Source organism: Saimiri boliviensis, chromosome X (genome assembly GCF_048565385.1).
Source record: "Saimiri boliviensis isolate mSaiBol1 chromosome X, mSaiBol1.pri, whole genome shotgun sequence".
Lineage (NCBI taxonomy): Eukaryota > Metazoa > Chordata > Mammalia > Primates > Cebidae > Saimiri > Saimiri boliviensis.
Window position 1 is genome coordinate 47570294 of NC_133470.1, and position 24719 is coordinate 47595012.

General features: G+C 40.2%; 1 protein-coding gene across 5 annotated transcripts in view; it reads left to right on the forward strand.

Moving 5' to 3' along the window:
* The window catches only part of MAGED1 (MAGE family member D1), a 113455-nt gene that overhangs the window by 81338 nt on the left and 7398 nt on the right, over nt 1–24719 (forward strand). For 3 of the 5 annotated variants that reach the window (XM_010332964.2, XM_074391746.1, XM_074391745.1), the window contains 2 exons: nt 6549–6635; nt 24406–24486. In XM_010332964.2, coding sequence (XP_010331266.1) covers nt 24442–24486 — 45 coding nt within the window. In that variant the 5' untranslated portion in view covers nt 6549–6635; nt 24406–24441. Of the gene's footprint in view, nt 1–6548; nt 6636–23656; nt 23880–24405; nt 24487–24719 lie in introns of those variants that run through there. The other 2 variants (XM_003944963.4, XM_003944964.3) reach the window with 2 other exon arrangements.

Here is a 24719-nt window from a genome sequence, read left to right on the forward strand (position 1 = left end):
ATACCTGTTTTTTTAAATTTCAATGCCAGGCAATGTGTATTTTACTTTTTGTTAAAATTTTGGTGAAGTTTTGTCTTTTGGTGCTGGATATTTTTATATTCCTACAAAACGACTTGAGCTTTGTAGATGCACCTCTTCCTTTTTTTTTTTTTTTTTAGTCTTAGATGTAGACTCTGATGTATTTTTGTTTTGTTTTGTTTTGTTTTGTTTTGAGATGCACCGCGTTGGAAACAGATATTTTTGAGTCTTGCTTTTATGATTTGTTAGGCAGGACCACAGCAGTTTTTTGTATAAAGCTAATTATCCCTGACTGCTGAGGCAAGACCCACATGAGTATCGCATGCCATATGAATTATGAAGTGTTCCACTCTAGTTGGTGAGAACAGCATGATCCCCAGACCTGTTCAAGCTTGTGGCACTTGTTCCCTTTAATCCTTTCAGGTGAATCTTTCCTCCACCTCGGGCAGTTTCCTTTTATGAATTCACAGGTCAGTACTCTGCTGAATACTTAATGGCAATCCTTAAAGATCTCCAGGGTTCTCCCTGTGTAGCTCTCTTTTTTTGGGTACTCTGCTCTGTGAACTCTAGTGACCTTGGTCTTTCTGGTCTCTCATCTCTGTCACCCCAATTCAGGGAATCCCCTAGATTCTGACTATATTCTCCCTTGTTGCTCCACCAACTGGAACCTCTCAAGCAGTAAGTGCTCACTTCTTTTTTCCTCATCTCTCAGGGATTGCTGGTTTCACTGGCTAATTTTCAGGTATGTCTTGAAAAACCATTATTTCATATTTTCTGTCCATTTTTAAGTGTTTTTTGTCAGGTTGGAGAGCAAAATCCAGTCCCCAGTTTACCTTTTAGGAAGTTATATGGTGGAGACCTGTTAAATATTTTCTTTTCTTTTACAGTTGTTTGACTTTCTCACTACTGCCAAGTATCACAAATGAGTGACAATTATAATTTTTTTTAATCAAACGAGAAGAGCCCAAGAATAAGAAATGTATTCAAAATCAGGGATTTGAGGAACAATTTGGGTCAGAGGGAATGTGGCTGTGTATACAAAGATAACTCCTCATGACTTGAACCACAAGAAACTTCTGAGCATAAAGACAAGTTAGAAAAGGACATTAACTTTCTTTCAAAGGATAGATGTTTAAGGCTTGGGGTAGATATTCACAGGATTGGTTCCCAGCCTGGTGGCTTCCAAGACTATAGTAAGCGTTAGAGTAATTGTGCTGTAGTCTCAGACATCCTGCGGGAGAATGAAACCATATATATACAGGACAGACCCACACCCACACCCATAATGTGGGTCACATGACCATATCTTCAGACCAATTTCAAAGACTGCTGAATATTTCTTACTATAAATCAGTAAGAAAAGGCCATGATGGTGAGAAAACATGTGTGAACAACATTGAAGAGCCTTTGGCCAAGCTTCAAATCTTATTAACAATGGATAATTCATTAGCAAAGATAAGCTCTATGAATGTAGTGATCATGGATGGTCTTTTTTTTTTTTTTTTCTTTCACATTCACTTGATTTTGTGGATGGTCTTTCAACCAGAGTGCAAATGCCATTCATTATTTATTTATTTTTTATTGCATTTTAGGTTTTGGGGTACGTGTGAAGAACATGCAAGATTGTTGCATGGGTACACACATGGCAGTGTGATTTGCTGCCTTCCTCCCCATCACCTATATCTGGCATTTCTCCCCATGCTATCTCTCCCTAACTCCCCATCCCCCACTGTCCCTCCCCTATTTCCCCCCGATAGACCCCAGTGTGTGATGCTCCCCTCCCTGTGTCCATGTGTTCTCATTGTTCAACACACACATATCAGTGAGAACATGCAGTGTTTGATTTTCTGTCCTTGTGTCAGTTTGCTGAGAATGATGGTTTCCAGGTTCATCCATGTCCCTACAAAGACATGAACTCATTGTTTTTGATGGCTGCATAATATTCCATGGTGTATATGTGCCACATTTTCCCTGTCCATTCTATCATCGATGGGCATTTGGGTTGGTTCCAGGTCTTTGCTATTGTGAACAGTGCTGCAATGAACATTTGTGTGCATGTGTCCTTATAATAGAACGATGTATAATCCTTTGGATATATACCCAGTAATGGGATTGCTGGATCAAATGGAATTTCTATTTCTAGGTCCTTGAGGAATCGCCACACTGTCTTCCACAATGGTTGAACTAATTTACACTCCCACTAACAGTGTAAAAGTATTCCTAATTCTCCACATCCTCTCCAGCATCTGTTGTCTCCTGATTTTTTTAATGATCGCCATTCTAACTGGTTTGAGATGGTATGTCAATGTAGTTTTGATTTGCATTTCTCTAATGACCAGTGATGATGAGAATTTTTTTTTTGTATGTTTGTTGGCCTCATGTATGTCTTCTTTTGTAAGGTATCTGTTCATATCCTTTGCCCGCTTTTGAATGGGTTTGTTTGTTTTTTTCTTGTAAATCTGTTTTAGTTCTTTGTAGGTTCTGGATATCAGCCCTTTGTCAGATGGGTAGACTGCAAAAATTTTTCCCATTCTGTTGGTTGCCGATTCACTCTAATGACAGTTTCTTTTGCTGTGCAGAAGCTGTGGAGTTTGATTAGGTCCCATTTGTCTATTTTGGCTTTTGTTGCCAATGCTTTTGGTGTTTTGGTCACAAAGTCCTTGCCTATGCCTATGTCCTGAATTGTTTTGCCTAGATTTTCTTCTAGGGTTTTTATGGTGTTAGGTCTTTTGTTTAAGTCTTTAATCCATCTGGAGTTAATTTTAGTGTAAGGTGTCAGGAAGGGGTCCAGTTTCTGCTTTCTGCACATGGCTAGCCGGTTCTCCCAACACCATTTATTAAACAGGGAATCCTTTCCCCATTGCTTGTTTTTGTCAGGTTTGTCTAAGATTGGATGGTTGTAGACGCGTTGTGTTGCCTCTAAGGCCTCTGTTCTGTTCCATTGGTGTATATCTCTGTTTTGGTACCAGTACCATGCTGTTTTGATTACTATAGCCTTGTAGTATAGTTTGAAGTCTGGTAGTTTGATGCCTCCCACTTCGTTCTTTTTGCTTAGAATTGACTTGGCTATGTGGGCTCTCTTTTGGTTTTATATGAAGTTTAAGGTGTTTTTTTCCAGTTCTGTGAAGAAGGTCATTGGTAGCTTGATGGGAATAGCATTGAATCTGTAAATCACTTTGGGCAATATGGCCATTTTCACAATATTGATTCTTCCTAACCATGAACATGGAATGTTTCTCCATCTGTTTGTGTCCTGTCTTATTTCAGTGAGCAGTGGTTTGTAGTTCTCCTTCAAGAGGTCCTCTTTTGGTTCCATATGAAGTTTAAGGTGGTTTTCTCCAGTTCTGTGAAGAAGGTCATTGGTAGCTTGATGGGGATAGTGTTGAATCTGTAAATTACTTTGGGCAGTATGGCCATTTTCACGATATCTGTTCTTCCTAACCATGAACATGGAATGTTTCTCCATCTGTTTGTGTCGTCTTATTTCATTGAGCAGTGGCTTGTAGTTCTCCTTGAGGAGGTCCTTTATGTTCCCTGTTAGTTGTATTCCTAGGTATTTTATTCTCTTTGTAGCAATTGTGAATGGCAGTTGATTCTTGATTTGGCTCTCTTTTAAGTCTGTTATTGGTGTATAGGAAAGCTTATGATTTTTGCACATTGATTTTGTATCCTGAAACTTTGCTGAAGTTGCTTATCAGTTTCAGGAGATTTTGGGCTGAGAGAATGGGGTCTTCTAGATATACAATCATGTCATCTGCAAATAGAGACAATTTGACTTCCTCCTTTCCTATTTGAATACCCTTTATTTCTTTTTCTTGCCTGATTGCTCTGGCTAGAACTTCCAATACTATATTGAATAGGAACCCTGAATAGACCAATAACAAGATCTGAAGTTGAGGCAGCAATTAAGAGCCTACCACCCAAAAAAAGCCCAGGTCCAGATGGGTTCACAGCCGAATTCTACCAGACATACAAAGAGGAGCTGGTACCATTCCTTCTGAAACTATTCCAAACAATCCAAAAAGAAGGAATCCTTCCCAAATCATTTTATGAGACCAACATCATCCTGATACCAGATCCCAGCAGAGACTCAACCAGAAAAGAAAACTTCAGGCCAATATCCATGATGAACATAGATGAAAAAATCTTCAATAAAATACTGGCAAAGCGAGAGCAACAGCACATCAAAAAGCTTATTCACCATGATCAAGTAGGCTTCCTGGGGATGCAAGGCTGGTTCAACATATGCAAATCTATAAACGTAATTCACCACATAAACAGAACCAAAGACAAAAACCACATGATTATCTCAATTGATGCAGAGAAGGCCTTTGACAAAATTCAGCAGCCCTTTATGCTAAAAACCCTCAATAAACTAGGTATTGACGGAACGTATCTCAAAATAATAAAAGCTATTTATGACAAACCCACAGCCAATATCATACTGAAAGGGCAAAAACTGGAAGCATTCCCTTTGAAATCTGGCACTAGACAAGGATGCCCTCTCTCACCACTCCTATTAAATATAGTACTGGAAGTTCATTATTGATAAATGCATACTGAAGCCGTAAATACACAGTCAGTGGAAAAAAGCCTTTAGGAACAAATCAAACCTGAGTAATCATTAGAAATTTCAACCTGGAGAGAAACTATTAAAAATACACAATGTGATACTCCACTCTGTTCTTATCCCATGAGACTCCCCCAGCCTGTGTAAGTGATTCCTTTGGATTCCTCCTCACATGGCTTTAGTGAGGCAGTTGCATGCCCTTCTCCTTCCTCAGGAAAGAGGAAAACACTTTTCCCCAAGCCAAGGACTCACAACACTGTAAATTCTTATCTAATTCTTTCTAGGTTTCTGAGTACATATGGGCTGAAAAGGAATGGAATGAATATCTGTAGCATGACTAGTATGCTGTCCCCACCTAAGGCCATAGGATTGTTTTCTGATCTCCTGGATGTTCTCTTTAGAATGTGGAGGTACTAGGTGCCTTTATTTTTTTTTAAGGCTATATGGCTTTAACCAAAATTATGAGGAAAGTGTGAAAGTTCCATTCAATAACCTGCTAAATTTGTATTATCTTTTCTCATTTAATATTGCATTAGAAGCATGCTTCTGTCATTAAAAACATCTAAATCAGATTTTTTTTTTATACTCCCATTTTAAACCATAGTCTTCACAGGTAAATTACTAAGAAAGTACAGGTATTTTTTAGCCTCTCTATATACATTTTCTGAATTGTTTTCCAGGAAAAGGAATATTTATTTGGCTTTTCAATAGCAAAAGACATCCCTAGCATTGTTTTAAATGGAGAACATGATAGTGGAAAAGAAAGTCATAGATTGTATTTTTTTCCTAGATCAAGAACTCATAAATGACACTAAGAGGCAAGCTACCAATGAAAAAAAGCATTTGTAACAAGTGTGACAGATATAAGGTTAATATCCTTAATGTAAAAAGAACTCTTATAGTAAAATGCAAATGATTAAGAAACACTGAGAGTATGTTCTCATCATTAATAATAATAAATACAATTTGAATTAATTAAATGTCATTTTGTCTATCAAAATGTCAAAGATAATTTTAAAGCAAATGTTCAGCACTATCAAGGGTATGTGAGAACTCTTCTGCATTCCTAGTGTTGACAAAAACCTTTCTGAAAAGCATTTTGGGATTATTGAATAACAGCCTTAAAATAGTTCATACTCCTTTGAACTAGTAATACCATTTCTAATAATGTACCATAAGGAAATAATTGGAGATATGCACAGAGGTTTGTGGGGGGAAAATCACCACAACGATAATCTAGCGGACAAAAATAAGTGGAAACCATATTTTTGTTATTTGGTCAAGTAGGTAAATTTATATGATAGGATATTACGTGTTATAAAGAATTTTGCAAAGACTTTTTAATGTCATAGAAAATGTTATGCCAAGATAATTGTGATAAAACATTATATACGTTGAGGACACATATGGCACTAAATAATATCCCAGGTAACTGAGAGCATTCAGACACGTCTTGAAATTTTCCAGTACAAATGAAAGAGGAACTCTATGTTACAAGATACTAAAAGCTTACATGGTAAGGTCATCTGATGCAGTATCAGACATCCCCAAACTGTGCGTTGAGGTTCTACTTGCAGGCTTCCTCCCCTTGTTTCTTCTGATAACTTTCTGCTTATTAATGGAATGTGAATTGCTGTGGTGATGGGGGTGAGGAATTACTGGAAGAGAATTGTGCAATATGAAGGAAGTTGTAATCTATTTAAACATATAGGAGATTACACATCACCAAGGAAGACTGCAGAGGTGAGAAAACATATGTGAAGGGCATCAACGACCCTTTAGCTAAGCTTCAGATCTTATCAACATCAAAACTCATTAGCAGTGATGAGCTCGATGAATGTAGTGATCATGGATGGTCGTTCAAGCAGAGTTCAGATGTCATTCATTATTGTTAAATACATACTGAAGCCATAGGAATGCATTTGATATAATCCTAAGATGTCACTTTGCCTGCTCTTAGGATGCAAATTAGCACCAGAAATCCGGCCAACTTTCTTATAATTGTGGAACTCTGACTGGACTCGGACCCATTAATCCTTGAAAGCAGGTAATATATCTATTTTTGCCATCATTATTTCCCCAACACTTATCACAATATGTAGCACTTTACTAGGTTAACTTTAAAAATATTTTAAAATTCTTATACACATGTAAATAAAGAAGATAAAATCAAGTTGACTCAAGTATAGAAAACATGGATGAGGAATTTAAGATTTTTTTTTTTTTTTTTTGAGATGGAATTTCGCGCTTTCTCCCCGGCTGGAGTGCAGTGGCGCAATCTCGGCTCACTGCAACCTCCACCTTATGGTGGTGTAATCTCCATAAGGAGATTAATATGATTCTTTATTAATCTCCGTAATATGATTCTCCTGTCTTAGCCTCCCTAGTAGTTGGGATTACAGGCGCCTGCCAGCATGCCCAGCTAAGTTTTGTTATTTTTAGTAGAGACGGGGTTTCACCATGTTGGCCAGGCTGGTCTCAAACTCCTGACCTCGTAATCTACCTGCCTTGGCCTCCCAAAGTGCTGGGACTACAGGTGTGAGCCACCGCGCTCGGCCTGCAGGGTTTAAGCATTCTGAAGTGTTAATTCTGAGGCAACATACTGCTTTATGTTTAGGCCTCAACTTACATTATTAATATAGAGGCTTCAAAAAGGACCCATTATTTCATATGGTTATTCTATCCTTTACTTAGGGGTGATATAATCTCATGTTATGATTTTGTTTTTATTATACTTTGCTTTAAAGTATTATGTCTGATATTAATACATCATCTTTTTATTATTTGTGTCATAATTTACTCCATCATTTTATTTTCATCTTTGCTGTATCTTTATGTTTAAGATATTTCTTTTTTTTTAATTTTTAATTTAATTTTATTTTAATTTTTTGAGATGGAGTTTTGCTCTTGTTGCCCAGGCTGGAGTGCAATGGCACGATCTCAGCTCACTGCAGCCTGTGCCTCCTGGGTTCAAGTAATTCTCCTGCCTCAGCCTCCCAAGTAGCTGGGATTACAGACATGTGCCACCATGCCCAGTTAGTTTTGCATTTTTAGTAGAGATGGGGTTTCTCCATGTTGGTCAAGCCGGTCTCGAACTCCTGACCTCAGGTGATCCACCCACCTTGGCCTCCCAAAGTGCTGGGATTACAGGCATGAGCAAGATACTTGCTTGCCCGGCAAGATATTTCTTTTATGAATTGCACGTAGCTGTCTTTATAATGGAATGATACATGAATTTCTTTTAGTTACAGCATCCCCAAATATTCTGTAATTGGAGATTTGATTTCCTCTTTGAAGTAAAGCTTCATTTATTCCTTCTCCAGTGCTCTCCCTTTCTTTATGTACTTCCAAGTTTCTGCCCTATATCATTTTCTTTCTTCCTGAAGAAAATCGAGTATTTCTTGCAGGGCAGATCTATTGGTGATCAATTCATTCCATTTTTGTTCATCTGACAATGTCTTTATTTCTCCTGTACTACTTTTTTTCCCCTTCTCCTTTACTTTTGAAAGATTTTTTTCTATATGTAGGAATCTAGGGTGGTCGTCATTTTTCTTTTAATACTTTAACTAATTCACTTTGCTTTTCTTGCTTGCATGGTTTCTGATGAAAGCCGCTGTAATTATTATTCTTGTTTTATTATAAGTAAGATATTTGGATATTTGGAAGTTCTCTGAGCTTCCTGGATCTGTAATTTGGTGTCTGTCATTAATTTTGGAATTTATTTGGAATTTTAGCCATTATTACTTGAATTTCTTCTGCTCCATTCTCTTTCTCTTCTCCATCTGATGTTCCAGTTATGCATATGTGACTCCAGATTTGCCTATCCATCAAGATATTAGGGTGGTGATTTGCCCTAAAATTCTATTTCTCTGACAGGTACAAAAAACTCATTGATTTTTAGTTTGTCCAGGTTTTTTTTTTTTTTTCTAGTTGTTGGTGCCTCCAGCCTCACATTGATTCTATGGTGGAAGAAAGGCATAAGGGAAGCAAAGAGTCGCTAGATATTGTGGGTTCTGTAAAAAGGGGAACCATAAGCCCCATATTCTAGGGTTAGGAAGAAATACCATGTAGGTTTGTAAGATCCTCAAGCAAGGTGGTCTTGTGTCTCACCTTCTGGCTGAGACCAGAGGGGACAAGATTACAAAATAGAATTGTCTATGTGATGTCTATAATTTTTTGGAGCCTCTTCACATGGTTTCCCTCAGCTCAGGGCATTATGTGAGTCTATGTGAGAAAAAGACAGCCTCATAGAGGTGAACAGGTCTCAGCATATCATAGGAACAGCAGACTGTTTTTCATTTATATGAGTTGTATATGATACCCACAGAAAGAGTTGAACCCAAAGTGGCTTTATAGTAAAGAATGAAGCTTACTCAACAAATACTTGCCTGGACAGATACTGGTGAACAAATATGACATGTATGTCAGCATGGATATATGATACCCAACATATGTTACCCATCCTCATGTTTCGACACTATTTAACATCCCTAGAACTTAAATACAACCCCAAAGCAAAAAGTGAGAAGGGGACTCCAAACTGCTGGAGATTAAGTTTCAACCACTCGGTGGAATGGGAACTTGACATAGAATTTATATGGAGTTTCAGAGAAAATACCTTACATTTCCTGCATACCGGAGTTTGTCAGATAATACCCATACCTGCTGAACAATCAACAACAGAAAGGGTATGATAAACACTGAGTATCTCAAACAAATGTATCTACTCAAAACCTGGGGTATATGGCTCTTATAGTAGAAAACCACAGTGGTCTTACCTCAATGCCAGAGTGAGATGTGAGAAATGACCTCTGGCGTTTTGGTGGGTACCAATATAAAGGGAACTGGGAATCCAAGGAGAGGAAAGGAGAACTTCTTTGCAGAATGAAATCACTGTCATTGGTGAGGTGTGATTCTACTTCATTTCTTCTTCTTCCTGTCCCTGTCCCTCTGACTTCAAATACTTCTCTTTTCTTTCTTTCTTTCTTTCTTTTTTTTTTTTTAATTTAGAGATGGGGTTTCTCTACATTGGTCAGGCTGGTCTCGAACTCCCAACCTCAGGTGATCTGCCAGCTTTGGCCTCCCAAAGTGCTGGGATTACAGGTGTGAGCCACCACACCCAGCCTCTCTTTTCTTCCTGGTTATTTCCTCTACTCCCTCCTTCCTCTTTTTTTTACCCCCTCCTTGTTTATTTTTCATCCCTCCTTGTCTAATTCTTAACCTCGTGTCTTAGTCAGTTCAGGCTGCTATAATGAAACACCATAGACTGGGTGGCTTAAACAATAGAAAGGTACTTCTCACCATTCTGGAGGCTGGGAAGTCCAAGACCAAGGCACTAGCAGATCTGGTGTCTGTCGAGGGCCCTCTTTTTCCTGGTTTGCAGATACTTGTCTTCTCGTTTTGTCCTCATAAGGTGGAGAGCAGAGCCAGGAAGCAAGGTTTCTCCTTTCTCTTCTTATGAGGTCATTAATCTCAATACGAGGGCTCTACCCTCATGACCTAATTACTTTCCAAAGGCCCCATCTTTAAATATAGTCACACTGAGGATTTAGGTTTCTACATCTGAATTTGGTGGGGACACAAACATTCTGTTCATACCACCCCTTTATCTACTCCCGCCTCCCTCTCATGCTCTTCTATCTTACATCCTCTTCTCTTCTCTTCTTGCTTTTCCTTTGGAGTTTCACTCTTGTTGCCCAGGCTGGAGTGCAATGGTGTGATCTCGGCTCACTGCAACCTCCTCCTCCTGGGTTTAAGAGATTCTCCTGCCTCAGCCTCCCAAGTAGCTGGAATTACCGGCACCCACCACCATGCCCAGCTAAGTTTTTGCATTTTTAGTAGAGACTGGGTTTCACCATGTTGGCCAGGCTGGTCTTGAACTCCTGACCTCAGGTGGTCCACCCTCATCAGCCTCCCAAAGTGCTGGGATTACAGGTGTGAGCCACTGCACCCGGCCTCCTCTTGCTTTTTCTGCTTCAACTTAGTATCCATTGTTTTCTCCATTCTCTTATTTTTCCTTATCTTCCTAATTCCATTTACATCCAAATGCTGTTTTTTTTTTTTTTGTTTTTTTTTTTTTTGAGACGGAGTTTCGCTCTTGTTACCCAGGCTGGAGTGCAATGGCGCGATCTCGGCTCACCGCAACCTCCGCCTCCTGGGTTCAGGCAATTCTCCTGCCTCAGCCTCCTGAGTAGCTGGAATTACAGGCACGTGCCACCATGCCCAGCTAATTTTTTGTATTTTTAGTAGAGACGGGGTTTCACCATGTTGACCAGGATGGTCTCGATCTCTCGACCTCGTGATCCACCCACCTCGGCCTCCCAAAGTGCTGGGATTACAAGCTTGAGCCACCGCGCCCGGCCTCCAAATGCTGTTTTTATTCATCTTTCCTTATTCCTGTTTTATTTTTTCTTCCTCCCTCTCTTCTTCTTCAGTCCCTTTTTTCCCCACTTGACTTTCTTTCTAATTTCTCCCACTCTTCATGCTCCCATCTAACAACAAGATGTGGAAAAGGGAGAAAAAGATAATAGAATGGAATAAAAATGTACTTAAAATGGTAGAAACAACAGGAATAGATGATGGGTTTGACTGGGGGATAATGCAGAGAGAGGCATGATGAATAACCCAAAGTAAAATAGGGAGAGAAAGAAACTATATTTTAAAAATCATATTTAAGATTTTAAAAAACTACTTATCAAAAAGCATTAATCATTCCAATAGGCAAAATGGTGAAGTCGCTTCAGGAAAAAGAAAGGGATATTACTTATTTAGATTATTACTCAATATTGTTCTTGATGTTTTAGCAAATCATTTAAGACAAGACCACCAAGTAAGTGCTATTCATATTGTAAAAGAAGTGATCAAATTATTTCTTTTTCTTATAGTGTGATTGTACACTAAGAAATCACAATAGATTTTTAAAAAACTAAAATACTAGATCCCAGCACTTTTGGAAGCAGGGGTGGGTGGATCACGACGTCAAGAGATCGAGACCATCCTGGCCAACATGGTGAAATCCCATCTCTACTAAAACTACAAAAAAATTAGCTGGGTGTGGTGTTGTGTGCCTTTAGTCCCAGCAACTTGGGAGACTGAGGCAGGAGAATCGCTTGAACCTGGGAGGCAGAGGTTGCAGTGAGCCGAGATCGTGCCACTGCACTCCAGCCTGGTGACAGAGCGAGACTCCATCTAAAAAATAAATAAAATAAAATAAAATAAAATAAAATAAAATAAAATAAAATAAAAAGTAAAATACTAGAATTGAGGACTTCTACTTCCAGAAGGAAGGAGTAAGCAGGGTAGATGTATTTTTCCCTATTCATCTCTGGAGAAAACAAATAAACAAAACCAAAGAAGACCCAGGAAGTTGAAAAGAAGATGATATATTCTCTAGGGCACTTGGAACCCAAGGAATCAACATGTCGGTAAGTTTCCTGTGTTTTCTTTTTGCTGCATACATCCTAGACCAGATGCTAGAGAAACTGGCAAACTGGAAACACCAAAGGGCACAGACAAAAAAAAAAAAAAAAAGCCTGAATGTAAATCCACTCTGTCTTTATCTAAAGAACAGACAGCTTAGTAAGACAAAAAAAAAAATTTTTTTTTTTTTGAGATAGAATCTCATTCTTGTCATCCAGGCTGGAGTGCAGTGGCACGATCTTAGCTCACTGCAACCTCCACCTCCCAGGTTCAAGCAATTTTCCTGCCTCAGCTTCCCGAGTAGCTGGGATTACAGGCGCATGCCACCGTGCCTGGCTAATTTTTGTATTTTTAGTAGAGATGGGGTTTCACCATGTTGACCAGGCTGGTCTTGAACTTCTGACCTCAGGTTATATTCCCCCCCTCAGCCTCCCAAAGTGCTGGGATTACAGGTGTGAGCCACTGTGCCCAGCTGACCAAATGTTTTAGGCAATAACCACTCTACTGTAGCTAAATGCCAGAGGAGACTACAGCCCCACCCCTACTAGCAAAGGCCAACTAGGGAGACTTCCACCTTGCCAGCCTGTGATGAGATCTCTAGTTCCCTGATAAGAGTGGTAAGATGAACCAGGAGTGAGAACCTTCTAGTCCCCTCAGTCAGTAGACACCATGTGGGAAGCCTGGATTTCCAACCCTAATGGCTGATAATGAGGTGCTCCTCCCCTAACCAATGGTGTGGTATCAAGAGGAAGCCTAATGAAGAGTCAGGTTTTTATCACCAGCCGACAGTAACAGTGATACCTATCTATCAGTGGTCTCAATGAAGGCCATTTGGTGAGAAGTAATTGGGCACCCAAATCTCTCCCAAGTGGAGTGGTACTGGTAAAAGCTTAATGTGGAGCTAGAACTCTCACTTAGCCCATGGTGGCAGGAAGCTCCTCAACCCTAGGTATCAGCGGAACCTGGACTTCCACCTACATGGGTAAAACAGAAGATTTAAATAAGATCCAGATCTTCATAACATAATATGTAAAATATCCAGGATTCAATTGAAAATCACTTGTCATAGTGAGAACTGTACTAATGACAACTTGAGTGACAAGTGAACACACAACAACATCAAGATGGCACAGAATCATCTGACAAAGATTTTTAAACAACCATCCTAAAAATGTTTCAGTGAGCAATTGTGAACCTGCTAAGAACAAATGAAAAAAAAAAAAAAAAAAACAATGATTTATTAGAATCATCTGACAAAGATTTTTAAACAACCATCCTAAAAATGTTTCAGAGAGCAATTGTGAACATGCTTGAAAAAAAGGACATCTTAGCAAAGAAATGGAAAATCTCTAAAATAAATCAGAGATATAAAGAAAAATTATTAGGACATTTTAAAACTGAAATTTTTAATACACAGACTTTAAAAAAGACAAACTTCAGTAGATAAACTCAACAGCAAAATAAAGATAACAGAAGAATGAATCAGGGAACTTGAAGATAGAACAATAAATCAATCTTAATGACAGAAAAATATACTGAAAAACAAAAAACATAAAAACAGAGTCTTAGGCACTTGCTGGACTGTTAGAAAAGATTTAAATATGTGTCACTGTAGTCACAGGAGAGAGAAAAAAGAGGGACTGACAAAGTGTTCAGAGATACAATGGCTAAAAATGTCCCATATTTGGGGTTGGGGAAGACAATTCCACAGATGCAATGATTCAAGAAGCTGAGAAAACCCTCAAAAATATACAGTCAAAGAAGTCATTTTCAAACCTCTGAAAGCTAAAGACAGAACAAAAAATTCTTGAAAGCCACCAGAGCAAAATGACACCTTACCTATAGAGAATACCAAAGCAATGACAGACAGCAGCTCTCATTAGATACCACTGAGGCCACAACATTTTTCAAATGCTGCAAGAAGAGACCCATCAAACTGGAATTGCATATCCAATGAAGATATCCTTTAGTAATGAAGAGGAAATCAAGGTATTTCCAGAAGAAGGAAAACTAAGAATTTGTTTCTGGCTTGCCTATCCTAAAATAATGGCCAAAGGAAATTCTTATAAAAGAAATTGAGAATTCTAACAATTGTTCAAAGAAGGACGAACACCATTTCTACACAATCTCATCCAGAAAGTAAGAGGAAACAACTTCAATTAATTCTTTTGTTAGTCTTACCCTCATCTCGAAACCAAAGTACATAAAAGGAACTTACACATTAATATCTCATGAACATAGACACAAAAGTCTTCAACAAAATATTAGCAAATCAAATCCAGTGTCGTAGAAAACATTATACACCATGACCAAGTGGAATTTATTCCATGTACAATTCAGCATTCATAAATCCATCAGTGTAATCCACTATATCAATAGGCTAAAGAATAAATGTCATATCATATTGATTGACAAAGAAAAAGCATTTTAGAAAATCCAACAGTTCATTTTTGCTAAAAACCGTCAGCAACCTAGTAATAGAGGGTAACTTCCTCAATTTGATTTTTTAAAATATGCACTAAACCTTCATCTCACATCAGACTTAATGGTGAGAGACGGAATGATTTCTCCTTGCCATCAGGGACAAGGTAAGTATATCTGCACTCACCACTGCTGTCAAAATAGTATTGGGTTGCTGGACCATAGGAGAGTTCTGTTTTAGTTTTTTGAGGAACCTGTATACTGTTTCTAAAGTGGCTGTACTAATTTACATTCCCATCAAAAATGTATGGGTGTTTCTCTTTCTACACATCCTTGCCAACAATCATTATTTTTTGTTTGTTTGTTTGTTTGTTTGTTTTTTGGTAATAGCCATTATTAACTGGAATGAGATTATATTTCTTTGTGGTTTTGATTTGTATTTCTCTGATAACTAGTGATGGTGAGCATTTAAAAAATATATTCCCTTGGTCATTTGTATGTCTTTTGATATTTATCTATTCTGATTGTTCGCCCATTTTTAAATTGGATTTTTTTTTTTTTGAGGCGGTGTATTTGTGTTTGTGTTTTTCTATTGAGTTATTGGAGTTGCTTATATATTCTGGTTATTAAATCCCTTGTCATTTGAATATTTTGCAAATATTTTCTCCCATCCTGTAGGTTTTCTCTTCACTTTGTTGATTGATTCCTTTGCTGTGCAGAAGCTTTTTAGGTTGATGTAATCCCATTTGTTCATTTTTTCCTTGGTTGGGGTGCTTTTAAGGTCTTACTCCAAAAATCTTTGCCTAAACCAATTCTGGGGCACTTCCCTAATGTTTTCTTCCAGTACTTTAGTAGTTATAGGTCTTATATTTAAGTCTTTAACCCATTCTGATTTGATTTTTGCATATGGTGAGAGATAGGTCCAAAAGAAAGAAAAATCAGTGTATCAAACAGATATCTGGATTCTCGTGTTTATTACATCACTATTCACAATAGCCAAGATATGGAATCAACCTAAGTGTCCATCAATGGGTGAGTGGATAAAGAAAATGTGGTAGCTATGCACAATGAAATGTTATTCAGCCATAAAAATAAGGAGATTCTGTCATTTGCACATGGATGGAACTGGAGGACGTTATACTAAGTGAAATAAGCTGGACACAGAAAGACAAATATCACATATTCTCACTCATATGTGGGAGCCAAAGAAAATTTGATGTCATGGAAATAGAGAGTAGAGTGATGATTACCAGAGGCTGAGAAGGATGAGGGTGGGAGGCTAAAGAGATGTTGCCTAAGGGTACAAAAATACAGTTAGTAGGAATAAGACCTAGTAGTCAGTAGCACAATAGAGTGACTATAGTTAACAATAATTTATTATATATTTCAAAATAACTGGAGGAGTGGATTTGGACTGTTCCCAATACAAAGAAATGATAAATGTTTGAGGTGATGAATATCTCAGTTACCCTAATGAGATCATTATATATCATATATATGTATCAAAATATCACATGTAATCCATAAATATATAAAACAATTATGTACCCATAAAAATTAAAAATAAAAGGTAAATTTAAGCATGCTTCTTAAAAAAACCAAAATACAACAAAAAGCAAAATAGTAATGGAAATTCTAGCCAGCCCAGTAAAGAAAGAAAAGCCATACAGATCAGAAAGGAAGAAATAAAACTATTTCCAGATGTCATGATAGTGTATGTAGAAATTCCCAAGAATCTACAAAAAATAAAATCTCCTAGAACTAGTAAGTGAGTTTAGCAAGGTCACAGGGTACAAGATCAACTTACCAATATCAATTTTATTTCTATATACTAGCAATGAGCATGTGGAAATTAAAAATGGGGGCTGGGTGCGGTGGCTTACACCTATAATCCCAGCCCTTTGGTAGGCCGAGGCAGGTGGATCACCTGAGGTCAGAAGTTCAAGACCAGCCTGGCCAACATGGTGAAACCCCATCTGTACTAAAAAAATTCAAACAATTTAGCTAGGCATGGTGGTGGGCGTCTGTAAGCCCAGCTACTCGGGAGGCTGAGGCAGGAGAATTGCTTGAACCCAGGAGGCGGAAGTTGCAGTGAGCAGAGATCGTGCCATTGCACTCCAGCCTGGGCAACAAGAGGGAAACTTCATCTCCCAAAAAAAAAAAAAAAAAAAAAAAAAAAAATACTGGGCTGGGCTCAGTGAATCACTTTTGTAATCCCAGCACTTTGGGAGGCTGAGGCGGGAGCATTGCTTCAGCTCAGGAGTTCAAAACCAGCCCAGGCAAAATAGGGAGACACATCTCTACAAAAATTCAAATGATTAATTGGGCATGATGTCACATGCCTGTGGTCCCAGCCACGTAGGAGGCTGAGGTGGGAGGATCACTTGAGCCCAAGAGGTGAAGGCTGCATTGAGCCATGATGACACCATTGCACTCCAACCTGGGCGACAGAGCAGGGCCCTGTCTCAAAACAAACAAACAAAAAAGAATACTATTTACAGTGACTCAAAAAGAAGGTGAAATATGTGTAAATTAACAAAACATATACAGTATTTCTATATTAAAAACTATAAAACATTAGTGAAGAAATTAAGAGCAAGATAAATGGAGAAACACATATCACATTCATGGATTGTAAGAATCAATGTAAAAAAACATAATAATTTTCCCTAAATTGATACACAGTTTAAGTGCAATTCCTATCAAAATCCCAGCAAGATGTTTTGTAGATATAAACAAGATTATTCCAAAATATATGGAAAGACAAAAGAACCAGAATAATAGATAAAATAATTTTGAAAAAGAGAGATAAAGTGGGAGAAATCATTCTAACCAATTTTAAGACTACTGACTATTGTAATCAAGACTGTATTTGGTATTTGGTAGCTGAACAAACAGAACAGAATAGAACAGAGACCTCAGAAATTGCCTCAAATATGCCAGCTGATTTTCAACAACCGTGCAAAAACAATTCAAAGGAAGAAGGATCACCCTTTAATCACTCTGTACAGGCCTGACTGGATATCCGTAGCTTTGACACCCGACCCCCTGCCCGCGTCCCGCTTTGAAATGAACTTCGGTCTAAACCTCACACCTCATTAAAACTTAAACTCAAATGGATGACTGACATCAATGTAAAAATTAAAACCATAAAACCTTTAGAAGATGTTGTAGGAGAAAATCTTAGGTGCTAAGGCTTGTTGAAGAGTTCTTAGAAATGACATAAAACCCACAATCCTTAAAAGGAAAAAAGAAAACCCAATAAATTGAATTATTCAAAATTTCCTCTGAAAAAGTCTGCAAACTGGGTGAAAGTACTTGCAAACCATATATCTGACAAAAGACCTGTACATAAAATACACAAACTCTCAATATTCAACAGTAAAAGAAAAAAGAAAACAATGCAATTAAGAGTAATGAGAGGCTGGGAAAGAGGTGGGGATGGTTAATGTGTACAAAAAATACAAGTCGGGCACAGTGGCTCAAGCCTGAAATCCCAGCACTTTGGGAGGCTGAGGCGGGTTGATCGCCCCAGGTCAGGAGTTCAAGACCAGCCTGGCCAACATGGTGAAACCCCGTCTCTACTAAAAATACAAAAAAATTAGCTGGACGTGGTGATGGGTGCCTGTAATTCCAGCTACTCGGTAGGCTGAGATAGGAGAATCTCTTGAACCTGGGAGGCGGAGGTTGCAGTGAGCCAAGATCGCGCCATTGCACTCCAGCTTGGACAACAAGAGCAAAATCACATCTCAAAAAAAAAAAAAAAAAAAGCCCAGAAAGAAAGAATGAATAAGACCTACTATTTGATAGGACACTATAGTTAATTGTACATTTTAAAATAACTTAGAGTGTAATTGGGTTGTTTGTAACTCAAAGGATAAATGCTTGAGGGGATGGATTCTCAATGATGTGCTTATCTCATTGCATTCGTGTATCAAAATGTCACATGTACCCCATAAATATGTACACCTACTATGTACTCACAAAATTTTTTAAAATTAAAAAATAGGTAAAAGGCATGAAGAGGCATTTAATCAAAGAGGATATGTGGATGGCAAATAAGCACATGTAAAGATGTTCAACATCATTAGCCCTTAGGGAAATGCAAATTAAAACCACAGTAAGATATTACTACACACCTATGGCCAAAATGTACTGACACCAGCAGATGCTGGCAAGGATTTGGAGAAACTGTATATTCACACATTTCTGGTGGGCATGTCAAATGGTATGATTACTCTAGGAACGTTTGGTAATTTCTTGTAAAACTAACATGCACTTGACCCAGCAATTGCACTCTTGGGTACTTATCCCAGAGAAATGGGAACTGAGGTTCACACAGATACTTGTACACAAATGTATATAGCAGTTTCATTCACAGTACCCCAACATTGGAAATGACCCAGATGTCTTTGAGTGGGTGAATGGTTAAACCAACTGTTGCAGCACCTCTATACCATGTAATAGTACTCAATAATAAAACAAGAAACTCTGATATACAAGACAACTGGGATGCATCTCATAGCCATTATGCTGAATATGAAAAAAGCCAATCTCAAAATTTGACACAGTGTATGATTACATTTTTATGACCTCTTGAAATGATCAAATTATGGAGATGGAGAACATATTAGTGGCTGCCAGGGGTTAGGGATGGGAGCGGGGGAGGGGGATTGGGTGTGACTATAATGGGGTAGCATGAGGGAAATCTTTGTGGTGATGAAATAGTTCTGTGTCTTGATTGCTGTGGTGTTTGCAGAGACTTCCATATGTGGTTAAGGTGATATAGAACTATATACATATATTGTACCAATGTCAGTGTCTTGGTTTTGATTTTATACTGCAGTTACATAGATGTAACCATTGGGGAAGTAGACAAAGAGTACATAAGACCTCACTGTCCTATCCCTGCAACTTCCCGTGTATCTAATTATTTCAAAATAAAAAGTTAAAAAAATTTTTAAAGGAAAAAATTTAAAAAATATTACTAAAAGCAGTAGGGCACCAGTTGTATTTCAAAAATCATGCCATCGGTCTGGGCATGGTGGCTGACAACTGTAATCCTAACACTTTGGGAGGCCAAGGTGGGTGGATCACCTGAGGTCAGGAGTTTGAGACCAGCCTGGCCAACATGGTGAAACCCCGTCTCTACTAAAAATAATGAAAGTTAGCCAGGCGTGGTGGTGGGCACCTGTAATCCCAGCTACTCAGGAGGCTGAGGCAGGAGGATCGCTTGAACCTGGGAGGCAGAGGGCACAGTAAGCCTAGATTGCGCCATTGTACTCCAGCCTGAGTGAAAGAGTGAGACTCCTCAAAAAAATAATCATGCCATATGTATTAGCTGGTTGGATACCATTGCTGCCACTGCTGAACAATGGACACTGGATGCTAGCCCTGCTGCTAATGCTGCCTCTAGAAACTGGATTTTCTTGTGGCTGCTGCTCCCACCACCACAACTATGGCGATGAATTCCATCGCTGCATATTTGAATCACTCCTTTGAGACAAAGTGTTAGGTCTAAGTTGTAACTGTTTGCGCAGTGAAAGGGTTGATTCAGCACGTCTGCAGTGTTCAAACTTTGTGCATTCCAAAAGAAGGTCTTTTGCAAAGAATGCTCTGGCTCTTGACCAGCTCTTGGGAGATAATCTGTAAGCCCTTGGAGTATCCCGCCTGATCAGAGTGTCTTTGTTTACTGTGGCCTTGACCCACACTGGATGGTTATATGCTAGCAGTGTGATTTGTGGTGTGAGCCTGGGATGAGAGATACTAGTTTAACCTCTGCCCGGGCTAGAGACTGAATAAGGTGAACCAGACAGGTGCCCCATGCCTATCTGACTGAGCCCCCCAAAACAACTCTGGGCACTAAGGCTTGGGTGAACTTCCCTGGTTGACAGTATTTCATACATATTTTTGCACATCATTGTTGGGGGAATTAAGCCCTGGCTGTACAACTCCATTGGGAGAGTACAGCTGAAAAGTCATGCCTGGTCTCGCCTGAGTTTTTCCCTATGTACTTTTTATTTTTGCTGATTTTAATCTGTACCGTTTCACTGTAATAAACCATAGCCACAACACTTTTTCTGAGTTCTCTGAGTCCTAGAAGAATCACTGAATCTGAGGATGGTCACAGGAGCTTGCCACACTGGTAAATCCTAGGTCACATTCTCTCAGCTGCCAAGGGGATGTGAAGAAGTGAATATCTGGCTTTTGTGGCTTTTCCAGTTGGAACTGTTAAGTAAGAGTATATAAGACCTTACTAAAATGTTAAACGTTGAAATGCATCTGTACCCAAGGATTTTCAGTAAGGATCTGTAGAGCTGCATAAAGAACTCCTAAAAGTCAGTAAGACAGACAACAAAAATGAAAAACAGGTAAAAGACACAAGTATATTACAAAATAAATCTAATATGTTCATTAATGTATACAAATGTGTTCTACCACATCGTTTATCAGAAATATAAATTAAAACCATAAGAAGACACCAATAAATACACATAAGATTGGCAAAAAAAAAAAAAAAAAAAAAAGGAAAAGGAGAGTATGTCAGTCTTACTCCTAGGCTTCTGGTGTCATGGAAATAAAGACAAACATCAGTTATTAAAATATAAAAATAAATGTACAAGTATTTTTATTGCAATGTTGTTGTATGTGCCATGCTCCCCAGAAAAATCCTGAAACTAAAATGGATGTCCATCCATGGGGGAGTGGTTGACTACATTGTGGTACATTCTTGCCATGGAATACTATGCAGCCATTTAAAAGAACGAATCAGAGGTAGACTGTTGCCAAATAAGATGAATCAGACCCATAAAAGCTCATGTAATCCTAAATTTGTAAAAGTAAAAAAACTTTTTGAGTATGGAAGGATATCAAATGGTGTTAAAAACGTGTTTGGCAGGCAAAGGTAGAATTGAAAGAAAGTGGAAAGCAGTAAAGAAAAGTGTAATTTAAAGTCTGGCATATATAATACATCATTTATGTAACAATATATATGTGCATAAAATATGAAAAGGTAGCACCAAATCTGAGCAATTATTCAAGGCGGCGAGATCTAGAATGATGTTTATTTAATTTCTAAAATATTTAAGCAATGTTTGAACGTGTAGTGATGAATATGGAATATTTGCATAATGAGAAAAAAAATAAGTGAATTGATCACAGGAAAAATTGCCTCTCAGGTTTCTTGCTTTAGCAATGGGATGGAGAGTGTGATTCATTCATTTAACAAATATTTATTGAGGATATAAAAATGTGCCAGGCATGGTTCTAGGCACCGGGGAAACAGTGAATAAAACAAAAATTCATCTCCCTAAGAGGCTTATGTTCTAAATGGGAGAGAAAGGCATAACTAGAGAAGAAACAGTATGTTGGTGGGAAGGAGGAGGTGTATGAAGGAATGGGTTTGGGACCTGTTAATTTAGAGAATACTGAGAGATATGGATTTGAAGAAGTGAGGTAGGTAGTTAATATGGATCTAGAATTTATAGGCCAAGGCATGACGGAAGATACAGATATGGGAACAGATAGCATAGAAAATGGTGTTTCCGACCTCCTTTCCTGAGTCTGATCACGTCCCACTGCAGACACTTTACAGAGGAAGTGCTGAGGAAAAACAGGCAGCTGACAGGGGAGGTTGCTATGCAACAGATGAGGAAAGTCATCCAGCCAGGCAGAATTGATGTTGGCCCTTGGGGACCAAATGCTGCAGTCCTTCCTACTATTAGCTTCCTTTCATGTGCAGGCTTCTGGCATGAGTTGATGCCAGAACAAATGTGAACTGTACAAAGATCTGTCTTGAATTTTGGAAAAGTACCAGTTTAATTTGAATCACCTCACATCTGTATTTAATTTTCTGCCTTTTTGCGTTTCTCCAGTCATCCTGGAAGCATAGCAGCATGTGTGTCTTGGGTAGGATCCACTTGCTTTGCATTCCACTTTGCACATTTTGAAACCAGGCTCACAGAATTGAGTGACCTGAGCGAACTCACACAGCTCGAGACAGACAGTCTGGGCAGTCCGTCCCTGGAATTCTGAAGCCCAGCCCAGTTTCTCTCCGTAAGACCACAGCTGCCCCAGGCGCTGGCCCTGAAAGGAGCCAGGGCTTGCCATGGATCAGAAAACACAGGTTTGATTGTCCTGACTGCTCCAGTGGGCACCAGGAAGGCCTCAGGGACAATGTGATTGTGTCTCCGATAAAGAGGCCTGATGTTCTGAGCACAGAGTGGACCCCAAGGAGCAATTCCCACAGCTGGATGGACCCACATAGGGCGGTGGGGCGGGGGAGTGTGTGTGCCCCTCCCGATCCTTTCTGATTCAAAACCACTGCTTGTGTCCTGCATGCAGAGCATGAGTTCGGGCCTCCTAGAACACAAACTTTGCTTGTTTGGGACAAATGGGGTGCGGTGGTCTGTTATTCAAATGGCGGAGGGAGGGGTACCCCAGTCCCCAGGCCAGCACGAGCAGAACGCGGGCTTTGGAGTCAGGAAGACCCAGGCCCAAATTTTGCATTTTGTTTCCTGGCTCTGTGACATTGTCTAGTTCATTCAATGTATCTGTGCCTCAGCCTCCTGATCTGTAAAATAGGGGTGCTTACATCCACCTCCCAGGGCTGCTGTGACAGTAAGACAAGCCCCAGCACAAATCCTGCTGTGATATACAAGCTGTGCCCTTCGCTCCTTTCCTCCCCCAACACACACAAAATGAGTCCATCACCGGAGCTGCAGAAAGAACAGGGAAGAAACTAACGTTCTTTCTGCGTCTGGGAGCTTGTGGGGGCGAGCAGGGGGTGCGGGAGAAACGGAGTCACGTGGCAGCCACAGACTTACTACTACTACTCTGTTACCTCCAATAGGGTATTCTCTCAGGCCATTCCATTTCCTCAGCCGAGGTCTAACACTTGTTGCAGTTAGAGACCCCACACCGAGACTTAGGCGTGCTGGGCAAGGGGGTGGAGATGCAAGCCGACCTGACAGGAGGGGCCTTGAGCAGGGGAGGGACCGAATAGAGACGCATTGCGGAAAAGGTAGGGGGCCCGCGTGTGGGGCAAGGGGTGGGACCAAGAGGTACAGCGCATCTGTCGGGGGGAGGGGGCGTAGAGGAAGGGGAGGTGCTGTTGTTTAGTGTCGACCTGGTTGGTGGTGGGGTGGTGTGTTGGCAGAGGGGGCGTGGCCGCGTTCCAGCGCACATGCGCGTCATGGTCTCCAGGACGAAGCTTTTGTTGCGAAAGCAGGCGGGACTGACTGGCCGCTCGGTGTTTGCGCATGCGCCTAACGTCCTGAGGCGGTGGGTGGTATATTAGGCGAAGAGGCGGGGTCGCCCAAGCTGCCGCGCTGGCATTTTCTCCTGGACGAGGAGAGAGTGCGGCTGCTGAGAGCCGAGCCCAGCTATCCTGAACCTCTGAGTCGTGAAGAAGGGAGGCAGCGAGGGGGTTGGGGCTGGGGCCTGAGGCAAGGTGAGAATTAGCCCCCAGACAGGGCATCTGCCCCCCTGGTGCGGGCCCCCATTTTTTTTTATCCCGATCCTTCACCCTGGATTCTGAATCCCCTTCCATCCCCCGAACCCCAATTCACATGCCCCTCCCGATCCTTTCTGATTCAAAACCCCTGTCGGATGCCTCCCAGATTTGAAACCCTCAGATCCCTTGACCTCGATCTGTACTGTTAGATGATTCCTCCGGACTCAAAATCTCCATGCAACTTCCCAAATGCGAATCCCAACCCAACCGCCCCCCCCCCGCCCACGACCCGAATTCAAAACTCATCTGCTTCCCGAACCCCGATTTGAAGCTTTGCCCTGTCAGTAGCTTCTCGGGGTTTAAAACCTCCATCTGGACGCCCATTCACTTTTCCCGCTCCGATCCATTTCTCCTCACATTCACCTTATCCGCCAGCACAATCAGACCACAGTCACCCCCCCCTCCCAATTAGGTCCTTCGTATTTTGCCCTCTGTAGTGTAACGCCCTGCCCCTCTCCCACAGCCCCCGGGCTCCGCTCTTGCCAGAGGGACAGGAGCCATGGCTCAGAAAATGGACCGTGGTGCGGGCCTCCTCGGCTTCCAGGTGAGATCTCCGCTCCCCACCCCACCATTTCCCCAGCCGACAGTTACCCCTCCCCGCGGGCCTCTTTGGTCTCGCAAACGCCGGGATCCGGTTTGGCCCTCTTTAGTGACTAGACTCTGTGGTCTTTTCGAATTCGCATCGTTTATCGGAGGGGGGAGGGGCGTCTCTTTTCAGCCATCAGTCCCTGCTCAGAGAGAGGGGAGACCCTGTTAGTAGTTAGGGCAGTCTGCCCA